Below are 22,374 nucleotides of genomic sequence, written 5' to 3' on the forward strand. Positions count from 1 at the left end.
CGTCTCATGCGCGGTTGGTACCCACGGTGTGGAGGAGAGGAGACTGTCCTCCAGGCCCTGGGTACCATACCCCTGTAAAAAAAAAGAATAAAAAAAAAAAAAATCGGGGTATATTTACCTTCCGACGTCCCACGCTGCATTCCCGGCCTAAGTGTTCCCAGTAATGCCTTGCGGCAAGGTCCTGTGATGACGTAGTCTCGCGTGACTCTAGCGGTCTCGCGAGATCGCTATAGCAACGCGAGACTACATCATCACAGGTCTCGCAAGGCATTACTGGGAACGCTGAGGCCCGGGATGGCAGCGCGGGACGTCGGAAGGTAAATATACCCCGATTTTTTATTTTTTTTATCATTTTTAACATTTTATCTTTTACTATTGAGGCCGCATAGGCGGCCTCAATAGTAAAAAGCTGATCACACTTGTCAAACACTATGTCTGACGAGTGTGACCAACCTGTCAATCACTTTCCAAGCGATGCTTCAAATCGCTTGGAAAGTGCTTGAGAAAATCGCGGCAAAATCGCGAACAGAATCACGGTAAAAGCTCGGTGAAATCGAGAGGAAAAAAACGCACGATTTCTGGGAAGGAGTTCGGTTTTCAGTGTGAGTTTTAACACGCAACGTGGGCACATAGCCTTATAGTGGTTATATTCTTGTACATAGGGGCAGTATTATAGTAGTTATATTCTTGTACATAGGAGCAGTATTATAGTAGTTATATTCTTGTACATAGGAGCAGTATTATAGTAGTTATATTCATGTACATAGTAGCAGTGCTATAGTAGTTATATTCTTGCACATTGGGGCAGTATTATAGTAGCTATATTCTTGTACATAGGGGGCAGTATGATAGTAGTTATAGTCTTGTATATAGGGGACAGTATTATGGTAGTTATGTTCTTGTATAAAGGAGCAGTAATATAGTAGTTATATTCTTGTACATGGGGCAGTATTGTAGTAACTATGTTCTTGTACATAGAGAGCAGTATTATAGCAGTTATATTGTACAAAGGGGAAATATTATAGTTGTTATATTCTTGTACATAGGGACAGTATTATAGTAGTTATATTCCTGTACATAGGAGCAGTATTATAGTAGTTATATTCTTGTACATAGGTACATAGGGGCAGTATTATAGTTGTTATATTCTTATACATAGGAGCAGTATTATAGTAGTTATATTCTTGTACATAGGGGCAGTATTATAGTAGTTATGTTCTTGTACATAGGAACAGTATTATAGTAGTTATATTCTTGTACATAGGGGCAGTATTATAGTAGTTATGTTCTTGTACATAGGAACAGTATTATAGTAGTTATATTCTTGTACATAGGGTGCAGTATTATAGCAGTTCTATTCTTGTGTATAGGAGCAGTATTTATTTTACTCATTTATAGAGCGCCACTAATTCCACAGCGCTGTACAGACATTACTGGCGCATTATAGTAGTTATATTCTTGTTTATAGGGGCAGTGTTATAGTAGTTATTTTCTTGTACATAGGAGCAGTATTAAAATAGTTATATTCTTCACATAGGGCACAGAATTATAGTACTTATATTCTTGTACATAGGGGGCAGTATTATTGTAGTTATTATCACCAGTCAAGTAATACGCGTATTTGCTCTTTATTGAATGAAGCTTTTCTGTTGTGTGGTGAAAGCTGTGGTGAAAGCTGCAGATCTGGTTGCTTTCTAAGCTCTTTGAATATTCTAGATATAAAATGTATTTTTATATTTCTGGAAGACTCGCCTCTGGCAGATCTTTCCATGCACTGATTTTACAGATGTGGATTAAACTTTGACTCCCAGGTCTCATGAGATAGAGATTAATTTATGAGATGAATGATGTGATATTTACTGAACGATAGCTGACCCCGACATAACCAGCTAAAAAAGAAGTACAAAAAATTGTATAATAATTCAAAGTATTAATTTTTAAAACAAAAAATGGATAATTTGAAACTCAACAGGAGAGATTAATTTCCAGTGGTTTTATATACTAATGTTAAACCCTCATCTTTGTTTGTATTTAATGTATTAACACAACAAAATGGAAAAAAATATATTATTGAAGCAGAGAAGTAATGGGAAATCTTACCATAATAGAATGGGTCACGTTCCTGACTTTTATCCTCGGATTCTGAGCAAAAGAAAAGGAAAAAAATAGAAAGATTCAGGAGAAAACAACAGGAGTTCACCAGAACCCGACCCCCTGTGGACTGTATATCGGATCCTGGCCTTGTTATTATTTATCTATCATGACCCGGTCACGAGGAGGGTCAGAGATCTTTTGCAAATTTGTGGAAAGCTTTTTTCTGGAACTAAGTGAATCTGCAATGTTTAGTAGATTTTGTCACACAATAATTTGGAAGGATACAAAGTAATCTGTCAATACAGAATGCAGAATACTATCTGGGCAGCAGGGTCTCTTTGCAGTGCTGGGGTCAAATCCCACCAAGGACATCAGCAAGGAGTTTGTATGTTCTCCTTGTATTTGCGTGGGTTTCCTCCTACAATCCAAAAACATACTGTAGGAAAGCCAGGTGGGACTGGATTATGTCCTAGCACTGCAGGTCTTGATTAGATGCCCCTGCCTAGCCTTGACTAAGCACCAGGATATGTGTTCCCTTTGCTCTTTCTCAGTCAGTGGGAGAAGCTGAGCAGAATGTGTTGTGTTGTATCTAGGGGAGAAACAATCCAGAATCTCTCTGTAAGGAGTCTGCACAAGGCAATGTGCACCAAACTGCAAATATCAGTGGCTGCTATGGACGATAGTAGTTTTGTTTCACCAAACTAAGACTAGCGCAGCCTTGTATGAAAAGCCAGGTTCTGCTTTGTTTAGTTAGTGCATTGACAAGGCTAGAGATTTTATTGTTTATGATTTTGTTTTCGATGCTGTGCAACCTGTGGAAATAAACATGACATTGTTTTTATACTAGAATCTAGCTCCTGTGTGAACACTGCCTACTGCTGAGCATGACCCCTACAACTGGTGTTTGAGTGCAGATTACCATCCCAAAGAGCACAGGTGATTACAGTGTAACGATTGTATTTCCTGTGTTCAGGCAGCACAGCATTGAAAACATGGCTTGAAAGCATGGAGGGGCTTGTTAAGCAGCTGGTCCAGGCCAATTCACAGCAGCAGCAGCAGCAGATCAAGCAAGAAACTAAAAAACTTCTGATCCAGCAGTTTCAACAACAGCTGCAGGAGTTAAAGAAACAGAAGTTATAGCAGTAGGCACATCTGCAGCTGTTAGAGCAGAATCAGCAGCAATAATATCAGCAGCAGGTACAACAACAGCACCAGCAGAAGCACATGGCTTTCTTGACCGAAACTGTCCGGGCCAAGGAAAAAGCACTTTTCGCCAACCAAAGTGATGGTACCCATGTAAGACTGATATGACTGAGCCCTTACACTCACATGGGGATGGACAAACCAGGGGAGATGTTAAACATGCCTGTGGAGGAACAGGACCCGTTCCTCCCACGTCACCAATGTGACGTAATTACACAGGCACAGATCTCCGGCGCCCTCTTTGTCTCTCAGGTCAGTAAGGGAACTGCACCTAGAGCAAATGGCCACCGGGGAGGATGTCCCGTTACCCTCTGGGTATTCTAAGATTCGTAATCAGAGTAAAAGCATCAGCCCAAGATTAATTTTATGGTTTAATTGCCTTAAGGGCGCACTAGATAATTACAGAAATATACAGTAAGCTATACAATGGAATTACAGTGGATTTGCAGTCAGAGTAAAATATAACAATAAGGGTACAAGACTTAGAGGTATTAAGCTGGAGGTCAATTTACCAGATTGTAGGTTGCATGTGGGTGCCGGGAGCTCTGCAGTCCACAGGTACAAGAATCTTAGTTGCCGGACAGACCCCAAAGCATGGGCCGCTGCTCCCCTTGGCAGATCTGTCCCCAGTTCCTTCTTAGATCATCATCGTCTGGTTCTTCTGTGAGAGTGACTCTCTGCCATGGGCTGCTAGTTCTTAAGCACACTAGGTCCCTTCCTTTGTGTCAGAGGGTGGGCTAATAATCTTCACCCTTTAGCTCCCTGCAGAACTTATTCCCAATATCTAAGAAAGGGAGTAACTTTCAACAGCATGATCGGATCAGCACATGAGAGGTACCAGTGAATGCGTTTGTTTTGCCTGTCGTGTGGAGAGCAAACATGGCCCCATTGGGTCGCTGTGGAGGGCCAATCTATGTATCTCAGGCCCCAGGACCCTCACTGCCTCATGAGTCGCACTGCCAGATGTGCGATTTCCTCAGGGTCACTTGGATATTTTTCATGAGTCCATAACTCGAAAGATGTGCTCATAATCCATGATCCTACGATGGAGTCGGAGCGGCTGGGAGAGACAATGGATATGTATTTCTGTGTCTAGCTGACAGGTATATTCTAATTGAAGCCCCCAGGCCCCTTCCTACCCCATGCTGACGTGGCTCCTACTCACGCTTTGAAGCTCTGTTTTGGGCCTTATCTCATTATCATACCAAAAGGCCTTGCTATTCAACATTGGAGCCCTAAATCCTGCTTTGCTCATCACAATGCCCACCAAAGGTTTGTAGTAAGAGGCAATCCTTAACCTGACAATGATTTGTCTGCCTGACCATTGAGGTTGGCACCCTAAAATTACGTAATGGCACCACCGCTCAATGTCGGCTGACTCCGAGTGTTCTTAAGTGCACCCTCAACTATACACAGAGTGTAACCCAAAACCACAACCATAGAACGGAGTGCACACAGACAGAGGGGATACACCGGGCTAAAGATATGTTCACACAGTGTAAATTAAAGACGGAAGAAAAAGAAAGGAACACACAGAGACCTTTTGTACACCTCCAGATCCTGAAAGTAACAAAATAGGTATAGTGCTGAGTAGAGTAATACTGAAACAAACCAAAGGAGAAGCAATGGAGAAAACCATAGCAAGATAACTGGGGAACTGGAACTCCAATCATCCATCTAACCTGGAATACAGCCAGCAAAGACTGCATATGCCCGGAGAGCACAAATAGTCACTCCCAAGATGTGATAGGACAAATTAAAAAGTGAAAACACCTACACAGATGCAAACCGCCAAGCAAAGACAAGAGCATTATCAGCAGTTGGAAAGATACAAAACAGGATGTGGTCAAACAGAGAGAGAAACCGACCCACAGCCAGAGATCACTGGATCGAGACCTGGAGCCAAGCCATGACCGGCGAACAGGAGTACTTGCAGAAAGTGTCTCTGGAGGACAGTGACGAGGCTTTCCTGATGGCAATGAGAGTGGAGCAAATGGAGAAACTGCCTCCAGAGCAATGGCCAGAGGTCCTAAAGCCATACTGGCAAACCACAGGAAGAATACTATGACATTGCCCTGCAGGATGCCAAGTTGGCAAGTTGAGGTGCAAGTTACGGCGCACTTCTGGTGCTACCAAAGGGATAAACCACCCCTGTCCCAAATGTTCAAGCAGTTAGACCTGGTGCAGAAATAGCTGCTCACCGGCACACATGGTGGAAAGAGTTGTAGTGTACCAATTTATCCACTCACTACCTGGGTCAGTGCAAAGCTGGGTTGCCCAAAGAAATCCCCAGAATGCAGAAGAGCTTTGTGGAAAGATCCTTGGCTGTGGAGAACACCTTGTGCTGTTCCTCATGCTGGCGAGGGACCTCAGGCCCCAGGTGACTGTAAACAGTGTTCGAGTGACGGGACTCCTGTCCTTGGCTAGTTTGACCCTGGTAAAGGCCAATCTTCTGCAAGTGCTAATCCCTGGGAAAGGCCTGGGAAAGGCCCGGGTAAGGTGTATTCATAGAGATGCCAAGAACTATCCCAAGCCTAGGTCAACATATGAGTGTCGCTCCATGTCCCACAAAGTGGGAGTGGTCAATGCCTTGTTGCATGCTATTGTTTTCGGTCAAGATTTTCTTTTGTTCTGGGACTTGTGGGCTAAAGCTGTAGCATCCAGTAAACTGGTATGCCGCCAAAGCTGTAGAGCCCAGTAGTACGATATGCTGTCAGGAGTCGGCTATGATAACAAGATCACATGATGCAAACTGAGAATATCCTTGCACTGTAATGGCTAGAAAGGAGGATGAGGATGCATCCCCTGAAGCCAATATCCCTGACCTTTAGGAGTGCCAGGTCAATTTGAGACTTCCTGGATCAATGACATAACAGTAAAAGGTACACTCGAAAATGTAAGTATGTTAAATGGTGCTCCCCAGGAGCATGGAGCCAAAACTGTGTACTGCAAATGGCCAGGCATAATGATCTGCTATGTCGAAGGGACGAAAGCGGAGGGTCAGGTAAAATAGCACCCCCTCAAGGCAACAGAGGAAAAATCCAGGGGGTATAGTCGGATTATTCAAGTGAAACAATTTAAGCCTAGGGATCGGGTACCGGAGTTAGTACCCACAGTGGAGGGCAAGTTCCTTACCCAGTGGCAGAAAATAATATAGGGTACCTGAAAAGGTAGGAGAGGTCCACTATAAATTACACAGACCACGGAAAAGGAAGTCCTTCCAGATATATTATGGCAACCTACTAAAACTTTAGAATTGTAGTGACCTGCTCAAAATGACTTGCTGGTTGGTTTAGTCAGAAGCCAACTTTGTGAGTATCAAAGTAGCAGGAAATCTTACACCTTCTCAAAAACAGCACAGTCGGAAAAGGGTACCCAAAATTGGGTCAGGTTCATGGAGGTACTAGGTTACACTCGTATGATCAAGCATGAGCCTGCCGCTCAGGTCAGTTTAAAACCTTGTAGGCACTTTGGGTTGGCAGACTATGTCTAGCACTCGACTTTGGGTAGAGGGGGAGGGTATATAGGAAAGTCAGGTAGGACTGGGTTATATTCTAGCACTGCAGTTCTTAATTAGATGCACATGGATAGCTTTGACTAAGAACCAGGATATGTGTTCACCTTGCTTTCTCTGGGCAGAGGGGGAGAGTATGTAGGAAAGTTAAGACTTGGTAAAATTCTAGCACTGGAGGTCTTGATTAGATGCACCTGTCTAGCTTTGACTAAGAACCTGGACATGTGTGCACCTTGCTCTCTCTGTCACCAGGGAAAGCTGAGAAAAGTAGGTTGTGTTAGAGCTGGGGAGATACAAACCAGAGTCTCTGTGAAATGAGTCTGCACAGGGCCATATGCACCAAACTGCAAGTTAATATGGACAATAGCCATTTTGTTTGGAATTAGATCAGCCGTGTAGGAGTAACCAGTGTCTATTTTATTTAGTTAGCTCCTAGACAAAGCTTGTGTTCATGGTTTTGTTTTTGGTGCTGTGCAACCTGTGGTAATAAACATCATATTGTTTTGAAAAATCCAGTGCCTATGTGAACACTACCTACCTGAGAGCATGAAACTTTATAATACTGGTAGGAAATTAAGTTTGTGATCCCAAATGGAAACAGCTATGAGTAAAATGCTTACCAAGAGATGCTGCCATCACAACTGAACAGCAGAAGAGAAAAAGGAAAGCCTCCATGATAACCTGTAGAAAGACAAGGGAAGTGCAGTCAGTGGTGGAATTATATTGATTCCTCATTGGCAGTATTATAGTAGTTATATTCTTGTACATAGGGAACAGTTTTATAGTAGTTATATTCTTGTACATAGGAGCAGTATTATAGTAGTCATATTCTTGTACATAGGGGCACCATTATAGTAGTTATATTCTTGTACATAGGAGCAGTATTATAGTAGTTATATTCTTGTACATAGGGGCACCATTATAGTAGTTATATTCTTGTACATAGGAGCAGTATTATAGTAGTTATATTCTTGTACATAGGGGCACCATTATAGTAGTTATATTCTTGTACATAGTGGCAGTATTAAAGTAGTTATATTTTTGTACATAGGGGCAGCATTATAGTAGTTATATTCTTGTACATAAGAACAGTATTATAGTAATTATATTCTTGTACAAAGGGGCATTATTATAGTAGATATATTCTTGTACCTAGTGGCAGTATTATAGAAGTTATATTCTTATACATAGGAGCAGTATTATAGTAGTTATATTCTTGTGCATAGGGAGCAGTATTATAGTAGTTATATTCTTGTACATAGAGAGCAGTATTATAGTATATTCTTGTACATAGGAGCAGTGTTTTAGTAGTTATATTCTTGTACATAGGAGCAGTATTATAGTAGTTATATTCTTGCACATAGGAGCAGTATTATAGTAGGTATATTCTTGTACATAGGGGCAGTATTATAGCAGTTATACTCTTGTACATAAGAACAGTAATATAGTAATTATATTCTTGTACATAGGGGCGGCATTATAGCAGTTATATTCTTGTACATAGGACAGTGTTATGGTAGTTACAGTATATTCTTGTACCTAGTGGCAGTATTATAGTAGTTATATTCTTGTACATAAGGGCAGTGTTGTAGTAGTTATATTCTTGTACATAGGAGCAGTATTATAGCAGTTATATTCTTGTACATAAGAAAACTATTATAGTAATTATATTCTTGTACATAGGGGCAGTATTATAGTAGTTATATTCTTGTAAATTTGTACATAGGGGCAGTATTACGGTAGTTATATTCTTGTATATAGGGGCAGTATTATAGTACTGTAGTTATATTCTTATACATAGGAGCAGTGTTATAGTAGTTATATTCTTGTACATAGGAGCAGTATTATAGTAGTTATATTCTTATACATAGGAGCAGTGTTATAGTAGTTATATTCTTGTACACAGGGGCAGTATTATAGTAGTTATATTCTTGTACACAGGGGCAGTATTATAGTAGTTATATTCTTGTAGTAGATATTCACACACTATTGATAAGGCCTCTTATGGTAGTAATGTGTCAGCTTTTGCTCATATCTCGGTGTCAGGCCTCCTGTAGTTTTACTCTAATCTTCCCTGGGGATACAGTGTGTGATCTTTGTGTTGTAGAAATGTTTTCAGTAATTTGCCAAAATTCTCCTGTTGTGCGTTTATTTGTCTTTGTCTAAAGTCAAAGGTTCACAGACTCGTCCTCAGATATCACAATCCTGGTCTTGTTCTGTCAGGACAGTTTAGTCACTGTTATGTAGCTGTTTCTGAACGATAATAATAATAATACATTTTATTTCTATAGCACCGACATATTCCGCAGCACTTTACATTTCAGAGGAGACTTGTACAGACAATAAACATTACAGCATAACAATAATCACATAGATCATAACAGATACCAAGAGGAATGAGGGCCCTGCTCGCAAGCTTACAGTCTATGAGGAAAGAGGTAGACACGAAAGGTGGGTGGTAACAGTTGCCCTGATTGTATGGACCAGCCATAATGTTAAGTATGTAACAGTACAAACACAGAGGGCTAATGGATGTATAAAGCATGTGGAAACATGATGCGGGGAACCTGGTTATGGTAAAACTTTTGGCTGTGCCACACAGGGATAGATTAGGTTAATGTGTTGAGGCGATAGGCCAATCTGAATAAATGCGTTTTCAGGGCACGCTTAAAATTGTGGGGATTGGGGACTAATCGTATTGACCTGGGAAGTGCATTCCAAAGAATTGGCGCAGCACATGTAAAGTCTTGGAGACGGGAGTGGGAGGTTCTGATTATTGAGGATGCTAACCTCAGGTCATCAGCAGAACGGAGGGCGCGGGTAGGGTGGTATACTGAAACAAGGGAGGAGATGTAGGGTGGTGCTGAGCCATGAAGAGCTTTGTGGGTGAGGGTAATAAGTTTATACTGAATTCTGGAGTGGATGGGTAGCCAGTGTAATGACTGGCACAAGGTAGAGGCATCGGTGTAACGATTGGTGAGGAATATGATCCTGGCTGCAGCATTCAAGACAGATTGGAGAGGGGAGAGTTTGGTAAGAGGGAGACCGATTAGAAGGGAGTTTCAATAGTCGAGACGAGAATGAATAAGAGAAACAGTAAGAGTTTTTGCGGAGTCAAAAGTAAGAAAAGGTCGAATTCTAGAAATGTTTTTGAGGTGCAGATGACAAGAGCGAGCCAGTGATCGTATGTGGGGGGCAAAGGAAAGCTTGGAGTCAAGTATGACCCCAAGACAGCGGGAATGTTGCTGGGGAGTAAGTGGAACCACACACGGAAATGGCAATGTCGGGTATAGTTACATTAGTAGCGGGAGGAAACACAAGGAGTTCAGTCTTTGACAAGCTCAGTTTCAGATATAGTGAGGACATGATGTTAGACACAGCGTTTAGACAATCAACGGTGTTTTCTAGAAAGGCAGGCGTGATGTCAGCAGAAGAAGCATATAATTGGGTGTCATCAGCATAGAGATGGTACTGGAAACCAAATCTACTGATTCATTGACTGAATGATGATGGTGTGCTTCAGTCTATACCATGTTTATGATCTTTGCTTAGTGGATAAGAAAAGTATTTTAGCATTACCTGATACATCTCACAGCTGAGGGATTGTTACAATTGTTTCTCTGTGACTGTCTGTTATCTGTACTGACACATTGTAACAGAAATCCAGCACAAGAAAGATATTTATGTTGCAGTTTCTCTAGATTTCATTCAATTGTAGTAAACTGTCTTATCACTTGATTATCCGTGCGCTGATCTTATTGTAAGTGCTGTTCTGTTCTCTGCATGATATCACACAGGATTATTATTATTTATTATTATAGCGCCATGTATTCCATGGCGCTTTACATGCGAGGAGGGGTATACATAATACAAGGATGGGATTAGATACACGGCTCAGCGTATCACACAGGAGAGGATTAGATACACGGCTCAGCATACGGTATCACACAGGATAGGATTAGACACACGGCTCAGCAGACAGTATCACACAGGTCAGGACTAGATACACGGCTCAGCAGTCAGTATCACACAGGAAAGGATTAGATACACAGCTCAGCATACAGTATCACACAGGAGAGGAATAGATACACGGATCAGCAGACAGAATCACACCGGATAGGATTAAATATACGGCTCAGCAGTCAGTATCACACAGGATAGGATTAGATACACAGCTCAGCAGTCAGTATCACACAGGATAGGATTAGATACACAGCTCAGCAGACGGTATCACACAGGAGAGGATTAGATACACAGCTCAGCAGTCAGTATCACACAGGATAGGATTAGATACACAGCTCAGCAGACAGTATCACACAGGATAGGATTAGATACACTGCTCAGCAGACAGTATCACACAGGATAGGGTGAGATACACAGCTCAGCAGGCAGTATCACACAGGATAGGATTAGATACACGGCTAAGCAGTCAGTATCACACAGGATAGGATTAGATACACGGCTCAGCAGTCAGTATCACACAGGAGAGGATTAGATACACGGCTCAGCAGTCAGTATCACACAGGAGGATTAGATACACAGCTCAGCAGACAGCATCACACAGGAGAGGATTAGATACACAGCTCAGCAGACAGCATCACACAGGAGAGGATTAGATACACAGCTCAGCAGTCAGTATCACACAGGAAAGGATTAGATACACGGCTCAGCAGACAGTATCATACAGGATAGGATTAGATACACAGCTCAGCAGATAGTATCACACAGAAGAGGATTAGATATTTGGCTCAGCAGTCAGTATCACACTGGAGAGGATTAGATACACAGCTCAGCAGACAGTATCACACAGGATAGGATTAGATATACGGCTCAGCAGTCAGTATCACACAGGATTGGATTAGATACACAGCTCAGCAGACAGTATCACACAGGATTGGATTAGATATACTGCTCAGCAGACAGTATCACACAGGATAGGATGAGATACACGGCTCAGCAGTCAATATCACACAGGATAGGATTAGATACACGGCTCAGCAGACAGTATCACACAGGAAAGGATTAGATATTTGGCTCAGCAGACAGTATTACACAGCATAGGATAAGATACACAGCTCAGCAGTCGGTATCACACAGGAGGATTAGATACAGGGCTCAGCTTACGGTATCACACAGGATAGGATTAGATACACAGCTCAGCAGACGGTATCACACAGGAGGATTAGATACAGGGCTCAGCTTACAGTATCACACAGGATAGGATTAGATACACGGCTCAGCAGTCAGCATCACACAGGATAGGATTAGATACACAGCTCAGCAGTCAGTATCACACAGGATAGGATTAGATACACGGCTCAGCAGAGAGTATCAGACAGGATAGGATTAGATACACAGCTCAGCAGACGGTATCACACAGGAGAGGATTAGATACACGGCTCAGCTTATGGTATCACACAGGATAGGATTAGATACATGGCTCAGCAATCAGCATCACACAGGATAGGATTAGATACACAGCTCAGCAGTCAGTATCACACAGGATAGGATTAGATACACGGCTCAGCAGAGAGTATCACACAGGATAGAATTAGATGTACTGGTCAGCAGACAGTATCACACAGGATAGGATTAGATACACGGCTCAGCATTCAGTATCACACAGGATAGGATTAGATACACGGCTCAGCAGACAGTATCACACAGGAAAGGATTAGATATTTGGCTCAGCAGTCAGTATCACACAGGATAGGCCTAGATGCACAGTTCAGCAGACAGTATCACAGGATAGGATTAGATACACAGCTCAGCAGACAGTATCACACAGGATAGGATTAGATACACAGCTCAGCAGACGGTATCACACAGGAGAGGATTAGATACACGGCTCAGCTTACGGTATCACACAGGATAGGATTAGATACACAGCTCAGCAGACAGTATCACACAGGATAGGATTAGATATACGGCTCAGCAGTCAGTATCACACAGGATAGGATTAGATACACAGCTCAGCATACAGTATCACACCGGAGAGGATTAGATACACGGCTCAGCTTACGGTATCACACAGGATAGGATTAGATACACGGCTCAGCAGACAGAATCACACAGGATAGGATTAGATAATCTCAGCAGTCAGCATCACACAGCATAGGATTAGATACACAGCTCAGCAGACAGAATCATACAGGATTGGATTAGATATACTGCTCAGCAGACAGTATCACACGGGAGAGGATTAGATACACGGCTCAGCAGACAGTATCACACAGGAGAGGATTAGATACACAACTCAGTAGACAGCATCACACAGGAGAGAATTAGATACACAACTCAGCAGACAGAATCACAGGATAGGATTAGATACACAGCTCAGCAGACAGTATCACACAGGATAGGATTAGATATATGGCTCAGCAGACAGTATCACATGGGAGAGGATTAGATACACGGCTCAGCAGACAGTATCACACAGGAGAGGATTAGATACACGGCTCAGCAGTCAGTATCACACAGGATAGGATTAGATACATGGCTCAGCAGACAGTATCACACAGGAAAGGATTAGATACACGGCTCAGCTTACGGTATCACACAGGATATGATTAGATACACGGCTCAGCAGACAGTATCATACAGGACAGGATTAGATACACAGCTCAGCAGGCAGTATCACACAGGAGAGGATTAGATATTTGGCTCAGCAGTCAGTATCACACAGCATAGGATAAGATACACAGTTCAGCAGACTGTATCACAGGATAGGATTAGATACACAGCTCAGCAGACAGTATCACACAGGATAGGATTAGATACACAGCTCAGCAGACGGTATCACACAGGAGAGGATTAGATACACGGCTCAGCTTACGGTATCACACAGGATAGGATTAGATACACAGCTCAGCAGACAGAATCACACAGGATAGGATTAGATACACAGCTCAGCAGACAGTATCACACAGGATTGGATTAGAAATACTGCTCAGCAGACAGTATCACACAGGTTAGGATGAGATACACAGCTCAGCAGACAGAATCACACAGGATAGCATTAGATACACGTCTCAACAGTCAGTATCACACAGGATAGGATTAGATATAAGGCTCAGCTTACGGCATCACACAGGATAGGATTAGATACACGGCTCAGCAGACAGAATCACACAGGATAGGATTAGATATACGGCTCAGCAGTCAGTATCACACAGGATAGGATTAGATACACAGCTCAGCAGACAGTATCACACAGGATTGGATTAGATATACTGCTCAGCAGACAGTATCACACAGGATAGGATTAGATACACGGCTCAGCAGTCAGTATCACACATGATAGGATTAGATACACAGCTCAGCAGACAGTATCACACAGGAAAGGATTAGATACACAGCTCAGCATACAGTATCACACCGGAGAGGATTAGATACACGGCTCAGCTTACGGTATCACACAGGATAGGATTAGATACACGGCTCAGCAGACAGAATCACACAGGATAGGATTAGATAATCTCAGCAGTCAGCATCACACAGCATAGGATTAGATACACAGCTCAGCAGACAGAATCATACAGGATTGGATTAGATATACTGCTCAGCAGACAGTATCACACGGGAGAGGATTAGATACACGGCTCAGCAGACAGTATCACACAGGAGAGGATTAGATACACAACTCAGTAGACAGCATCACACAGGAGAGAATTAGATACACAACTCAGCAGACAGAATCACAGGATAGGATTAGATACACAGCTCAGCAGACAGTATCACACAGGATAGGATTAGATATATGGCTCAGCAGACAGTATCACATGGGAGAGGATTAGATACACGGCTCAGCAGACAGTATCACACAGGAGAGGATTAGATACACGGCTCAGCAGGCAGTATCACACAGGATAGGATTAGATATATGGCTCAGCAGACAGTATCACACAGGAGAGGATTAGATACACGGCTCAGCAGACAGTATCACACAGGAGAGGATTAGATACACGGCTCAGCAGACAGTATCATACAGGATAGGATTAGACACACAGCTCAGCAGACAGTATCACACAGGATAGGATTAGATACACAGCTCAGCAGACAGTATCACACAGGATAGGATTAGATACACAGCTCAGCAGACAGAATCACACAGGATAGGATTAGGTACACAGCTCAGCAGACGGTATCACACAGGAGAGGATTAGATACACGGCTCAGCAGACAGTATCACATGGGATAGGATTAGATACACGGCTCAGCAGTCAGTATCACACAGGATAAGATTAGATACACGGCTCAGCAGTCAGTATCACACAGGAGAGGATTAGATACACAGCTCAGCAGTCAGTATCACACAGGATAGGATTAGATACACAGCTCAGCAGACAGCATCACACAGGAGAGGATTAGATACACAGCTCAGCAGTCAGTATCACACAGGAAAGGATTAGATACACGGCTCAGCAGACAGTATCATACAGGATAGGATTAGATACACAGCTCAGCAGATAGTATCACACAGAAGAGGATTAGATATTTGGCTCAGCAGTCAGTATCACACTGGAGAGGATTAGATACACAGCTCAGCAGACAGTATCACACAGGATAGGATTAGATATACGGCTCAGCAGTCAGTATCACACAGGATTGGATTAGATACACAGCTCAGCAGACAGTATCACACAGGATTGGATTAGATATACTGCTCAGCAGACAGTATCACACAGGATAGGATGAGATACACGGCTCAGCAGTCAATATCACACAGGATAGGATTAGATACACGGCTCAGCAGACAGTATCACACAGGAAAGGATTAGATATTTGGCTCAGCAGACAGTATTACACAGCATAGGATAAGATACACAGCTCAGCAGTCGGTATCACACAGGAGGATTAGATACAGGGCTCAGCTTACGGTATCACACAGGATAGGATTAGATACACAGCTCAGCAGACGGTATCACACAGGAGGATTAGATACAGGGCTCAGCTTACAGTATCACACAGGATAGGATTAGATACACGGCTCAGCAGTCAGCATCACACAGGATAGGATTAGATACACAGCTCAGCAGTCAGTATCACACAGGATAGGATTAGATACACGGCTCAGCAGAGAGTATCACACAGGATAGGATTAGATACACAGCTCAGCAGACGGTATCACACAGGTGAGGATTAGATACACGGCTCAGCTTACGGTATCACACAGGATAGGATTAGATACATGGCTCAGCAATCAGCATCACACAGGATAGGATTAGATACACAGCTCAGCAGTCAGTATCACACAGGATAGGATTAGATACACGGCTCAGCAGAGAGTATCACACAGGATAGAATTAGATACACAGCTCAGCAGAGTGTATCACACAGGATTGGATTAGATGTACTGGTCAGCAGACAGTATCACACAGGATAGGATTAGATACACGGCTCAGCAGACAGTATCACACAGGATAGGATTAGATACACGGCTCAGCAGACAGTATCACACAGGAAAGGATTAGATATTTGGCTCAGCAGTCAGTATCACACAGGATAGGCCTAGATGCACAGTTCAGCAGACAGTATCACAGGATAGGATTAGATACACAGCTCAGCAGACAGTATCACACAGGATAGGATTAGATACACAGCTGAGCAGACGGTATCACACAGGAGAGGATTAGATACACGGCTCAGCTTACGGTATCACACAGGATAGGATTAGATACACAGCTCAGCAGACAGTATCACACAGGATAGGATTAGATATACGGCTCAGCAGTCAGTATCACACAGGATAGGATTAGATACACAGCTCAGCATACAGTATCACACCGGAGAGGATTAGATACACGGCTCAGCTTACGGTATCACACAGGATAGGATTAGATACACGGCTCAGCAGACAGAATCACACAGGATAGGATTAGATAATCTCAGCAGTCAGCATCACACAGCATAGGATTAGATACACAGCTCAGCAGACAGAATCATACAGGATTGGATTAGATATACTGCTCAGCAGACAGTATCACACGGGAGAGGATTAGATACACGGCTCAGCAGACAGTATCACACAGGAGAGGATTAGATACACAACTCAGTAGACAGCATCACACAGGAGAGAATTAGATACACAACTCAGCAGACAGAATCACAGGATAGGATTAGATACACAGCTCAGCAGACAGTATCACACAGGATAGGATTAGATATATGGCTCAGCAGACAGTATCACATGGGAGAGGATTAGATACACGGCTCAGCAGACAGTATCACACAGGAGAGGATTAGATACACGGCTCAGCAGTCAGTATCACACAGGATAGGATTAGATACATGGCTCAGCAGACAGTATCACACAGGAAAGGATTAGATACACGGCTCAGCTTACGGTATCACACAGGATATGATTAGATACACGGCTCAGCAGACAGTATCATACAGGACAGGATTAGATACACAGCTCAGCAGGCAGTATCACACAGGAGAGGATTAGATATTTGGCTCAGCAGTCAGTATCACACAGCATAGGATAAGATACACAGTTCAGCAGACTGTATCACAGGATAGGATTAGATACACAGCTCAGCAGACAGTATCACACAGGATAGGATTAGATACACAGCTCAGCAGACGGTATCACACAGGAGAGGATTAGATACACGGCTCAGCTTACGGTATCACACAGGATAGGATTAGATACACAGCTCAGCAGACAGAATCACACAGGATAGGATTAGATACACAGCTCAGCAGACAGTATCACACAGGATTGGATTAGAAATACTGCTCAGCAGACAGTATCACACAGGTTAGGATGAGATACACAGCTCAGCAGACAGAATCACACAGGATAGCATTAGATACACGTCTCAACAGTCAGTATCACACAGGATAGGATTAGATATAAGGCTCAGCTTACGGCATCACACAGGATAGGATTAGATACACGGCTCAGCAGACAGAATCACACAGGATAGGATTAGATATACGGCTCAGCAGTCAGTATCACACAGGATAGGATTAGATACACAGCTCAGCAGACAGTATCACACAGGATTGGATTAGATATACTGCTCAGCAGACAGTATCACACAGGATAGGATTAGATACACGGCTCAGCAGTCAGTATCACACATGATAGGATTAGATACACAGCTCAGCAGACAGTATCACACAGGATTGGATTAGATATACTGCTCAGCAGACAGTATCACACAGGAAAGGATTAGATACACAGCTCAGCATACAGTATCACACCGGAGAGGATTAGATACACGGCTCAGCTTACGGTATCACACAGGATAGGATTAGATACACGGCTCAGCAGACAGAATCACACAGGATAGGATTAGATAATCTCAGCAGTCAGCATCACACAGCATAGGATTAGATACACAGCTCAGCAGACAGAATCATACAGGATTGGATTAGATATACTGCTCAGCAGACAGTATCACACGGGAGAGGATTAGATACACGGCTCAGCAGACAGTATCACACAGGAGAGGATTAGATACACAACTCAGTAGACAGCATCACACAGGAGAGAATTAGATACACAACTCAGCAGACAGAATCACAGGATAGGATTAGATACACAGCTCAGCAGACAGTATCACACAGGATAGGATTAGATATATGGCTCAGCAGACAGTATCACATGGGAGAGGATTAGATACACGGCTCAGCAGACAGTATCACACAGGAGAGGATTAGATACACGGCTCAGCAGGCAGTATCACACAGGATAGGATTAGATACACGGCTCAGCAGACAGTATCACACAGGAGAGGATTAGATACACGGCTCAGCAGACAGTATCACACAGGAGAGGATTAGATACACGGCTCAGCAGACAGTATCATACAGGATAGGATTAGACACACAGCTCAGCAGACAGTATCACACAGGATAGGATTAGATACACAGCTCAGCAGACAGTATCACACAGGATAGGATTAGATACACAGCTCAGCAGACAGAATCACACAGGATAGGATTAGGTACACAGCTCAGCAGACGGTATCACACAGGAGAGGATTAGATACACGGCTCAGCAGACAGTATCACATGGGATAGGATTAGATACACGGCTCAGCAGTCAGTATCACACAGGATAAGATTAGATACACGGCTCAGCAGACAGTATCACACAGCATAGGATTAGATACACAGGTCAGCAGTCAGTATCACACAGAATAGGATTAGATACACGGCTCAGCAGTCAGTATCACACAGGACAGGATTAGATACATGGCTCAGCAGACAGTATCACACAGGAAAGGATTAGATACACAGCTCAGCATACAGTATCACACAGGAGAGGATTAGATACACGGCTCAGCTTACGGTATCACACAGGAAAGGATTAGATACGCGGCTCAGCAGACTGTATCACACAGGATAGGATTAGATACACAGCTCAGCAGACAGTATCACACAGGATAGGCTTAGATACACGGCTCAGCAGACAGTTTCACAGATTATAGTGTTAGATAAACAGCCCAAGACACAGATTAATACCTGAGAAATTAGATACACAGCTAACCTGACCGTATTACACATGACAGGATTAGATACATCTTCGCACAGAGCATTACACCACACGATAGAATTAAGTGCATTTCTTAGAGAATAGTATCACACAAGGCAGCAAAAATGCTTTAATGCACAGTGTCACTTATAATGAGCTTAGGTACTGTATCTGATTTAGCCGTATCTCTTATGATAAGCTTAGCTACACCGACCCAACAGACAGTATCACACATGGTAGTCTTATGAACGTCATGTTACAGGCGGTATCATGATGGGCTTAGATACAGTAGTACAGGCTGTCCTGTGCACCCCTCCAGGTTCTCCACCATCTCTGCCCTGCATATATATAGACTTTGGCAGCGGCTGCACTTTTTATATTTATCTCCTCTTCTCCCTGTACAGAATGTCCGCTCTTCCCACCTTCCTCCAGAGAAGGATCTCTCCTACCTCCTAAGTATTCCTAAAAAACACAACCAATCATTCCCTTGAAATCACATGAAATCCTGGAGGAATTGATCTATCACGTCTCCAGTCACATCCAAAGCTGCATTCTCTCTTCTGCTGCACTATACAGTCACCCTGCCAATAATTTAGTGTGAGCACTGAACGACAATGAGTGGGGTAACCCTCCCAAATCCAACACTTTTATGTATACACTCTGTCGCGACAGATATATGAAGTCTTACCGCCTGAGCACTAACGGTAAAACAGCAGAATTATGAAGACAGCTTTGGTTGTGATTGGAGTGAAGATTGACCAAGGTGGTACCTCTCCTGGTAATTCCTGCCTTGGCCCAGTGCCAGGGCCTCACATCTCACTGCTGCCCCCTGTAGGATCAGTTCCAGCACAGCTCTGCTGTGTTGCATTGTGAGAGATGTTGCAGACTGCAAAGCCACTAGTCCTGAGGTAAAGATATGAATCAAAGTCTGCTCCAAAAAAATAACCATATATATATATATCAGGGGTGATAATTGACACAGTATAATTAGTACTGTTACACAGGACAAAAGACAGACTCGGCTCTGCTGCATCTACCGAACATTGGACATAAGGTTTTGCAGTGGCAATATCTCCTTATTAGCTCCCTAAAATGACTTCACCCCTTCCCCCACCTGCTGTGCACATATGGAAAAAATGAATAGGAAAAAGTTGAGCGTTATGTGCCGGGCACTGGAAAAACTCCTGTGCAGCCGCCTAAAATACATCGCCCCTCATATTACTGGGGTACAGTGCCAGCGACCTGTTGCCCCACCAGGCTCCAGGGCCACAGTGGCATCATACCTCTGCAACCTGAAAATAAAAGCTTATTTGGGAATTACTTTTCAAGCAGTTGTATACTTTTACCCCATACATTCTTCCTCGAGAACATTGCACATGCAGCAGAGCTGAGTTTGTCATTATGGCGATATAATATTGTATTTGCAGCACGATTTTGCGATTTGAAAGGCTAAAACCAAATCTGTCTCTGCTGCGATGTACACGAGAAGACCCAATCCTTCTAAACGGATTAATAACACATTCAGCTCTGCTGCATCTGCGACATACAATCCTCCGATTTATCATATAACGGAACAAGATATGACATTTCCATAGTGACGACGCACAACCCCCTCAAAACTCCCCCAGACTGAATCTTACACCCTACAGATCCCATGCAGCGACCTGCAATCTGAGACTTTGTAGTGGCGGCAGAACCACAACTCCCAGCATGTTCCACAGGCTGCAGACTTTGTATTTACCATTTAGCAACATTGTATTTACCATTTAGCAACATTGTTGCGTGCTCCAAACAAACAAATAGAAAAGTTAAAATAAAGTTTCTGTTCCCACCGTGCACTTGGGCGTTAATAAGATTTTTGAAAAATAAGTTTCTCACCGAGGCGGTCTAACACCAGGGGGTCTCCTGCCGGGTGTCTCTGGGTGGGTGTCAGTGGGTGACTGTCAGCCCTGAGCTCTCTCACAAGTGATTCTGTTTACACTTTCCCAACTTTCCTCCCCTCCCCTGAGACTCCTCCTGCTACCCCCCTACATCCTCTCCTTGCCCCTCTCCCCATATGGGGCTTCAGGCCCCTCTGGTCGCCTGTCTGTCCCTTTTGGAGCTTGTCTGTCCCTGTTTCGCCCTATTTGGCGTTATCTGCGTTTCGCAGCCGCGCCGCTTTCTGTTTATCTCTCCTTTTTACCATCTGTATTACTGGATGTGTTTCTCCGAAGGAATCACATGCTACAGCTCCGAACAAAGAAAGATTGTGTCCAGCTATATGCACCTCCCCAAAATAAAAAAAAAGCCCCCGATCCCCTGGAAATATAAGTCCTCGGGCTCTAAACAACTTACTGCTAATTCTGCTCAGCTATCTCTTAGTTATATCAGTCTCTGGGAAAGTTTGGGAAGAAAAAAACTGCGCCAAACCCTCAAGAGGAGACGAAACATTCAATGCACTGTCTGCACAATTTTTTTCCACCCAAATAAATGATTTCTCCTGGATCCGATTGTTAAATCATTGACTTCAACGTGAACAGATCAATATTAAAGAGATCAGTTTTCATCAGTTTGAAATTGACTCAATATTATTATTATTATTTGTGAGCCTTCGCGGGCAGGGTCCTCTCTCCTCCTGTACCAGTTATATTGTTTAACATTATTATACTTGTTTTTATTATGTATACCCCTCCTTACATGTAAAGCGCCATGGAATAAATGGCGCTATAACAATAAATAATAATAAATAATTACTGGATCTGTGAAATAAGTCACAGCAAGACACAACCAACAGAGAGCCTGTAATGCTACAGGGAAAAGAGACATCACATCAGGTGACTGCAGAGCAAAGAAGAGACATCACCACAGAGAAGACTTAGCTTCAGTATGGTAATGTCTGTGCACAGTGACTGCACCAGCAGAATAGTGAGTGCAGCTCTGGAGTATAGTACAGGATGTAACTCAGGATCAGTAATGTAATGTATGTACACAGTGACTGCACCAGCAGAATAGTGAGTGCAGCTCTGGGGTATAATACAGGATGTAACTCGGGAACAGTAATGTATGTACACAGTGACTGCACCAGCAGAATAGT

The 22,374-nt window shown here is 43.2% G+C and overlaps 2 protein-coding genes across 3 annotated transcripts in view; one reads left to right on the forward strand and one right to left on the reverse strand.

Moving 5' to 3' along the window:
* LOC141085223 (phospholemman-like) overlaps nucleotides 1-22,374 on the reverse strand; it is a 47,323-nt gene that overhangs the window by 22,637 nt on the left and 2,312 nt on the right. The window contains exons 1-3 of one of the 2 annotated variants that reach the window (XM_073570485.1): nucleotides 21,180-21,332; nucleotides 7,432-7,492; nucleotides 2,101-2,142 (exon numbers count right to left, since the gene is read on the reverse strand). In XM_073570485.1, the coding sequence (XP_073426586.1) occupies nucleotides 2,101-2,142; nucleotides 7,432-7,486 (97 nt within the window). In that variant the 5' untranslated portion in view covers nucleotides 7,487-7,492; nucleotides 21,180-21,332. Of the gene's footprint in view, nucleotides 1-2,100; nucleotides 2,143-7,431; nucleotides 7,493-21,179; nucleotides 21,333-22,374 lie in introns of those variants that run through there. The other variant, XM_073570484.1, reaches the window with a different exon arrangement.
* Nucleotides 1-22,374, forward strand: part of LOC141085222 (leucine-rich glioma-inactivated protein 1-like) — a 108,168-nt gene that overhangs the window by 1,582 nt on the left and 84,212 nt on the right. The gene's annotated exons all lie outside the window — the stretch shown is intronic.

This window comes from Dendrobates tinctorius, unplaced genomic scaffold, assembly GCF_039654945.1.
Source record: "Dendrobates tinctorius isolate UK_male_01 unplaced genomic scaffold, ASM3965494v1 ptg000028l, whole genome shotgun sequence".
Taxonomy (NCBI): Eukaryota; Metazoa; Chordata; class Amphibia; order Anura; family Dendrobatidae; genus Dendrobates; species Dendrobates tinctorius.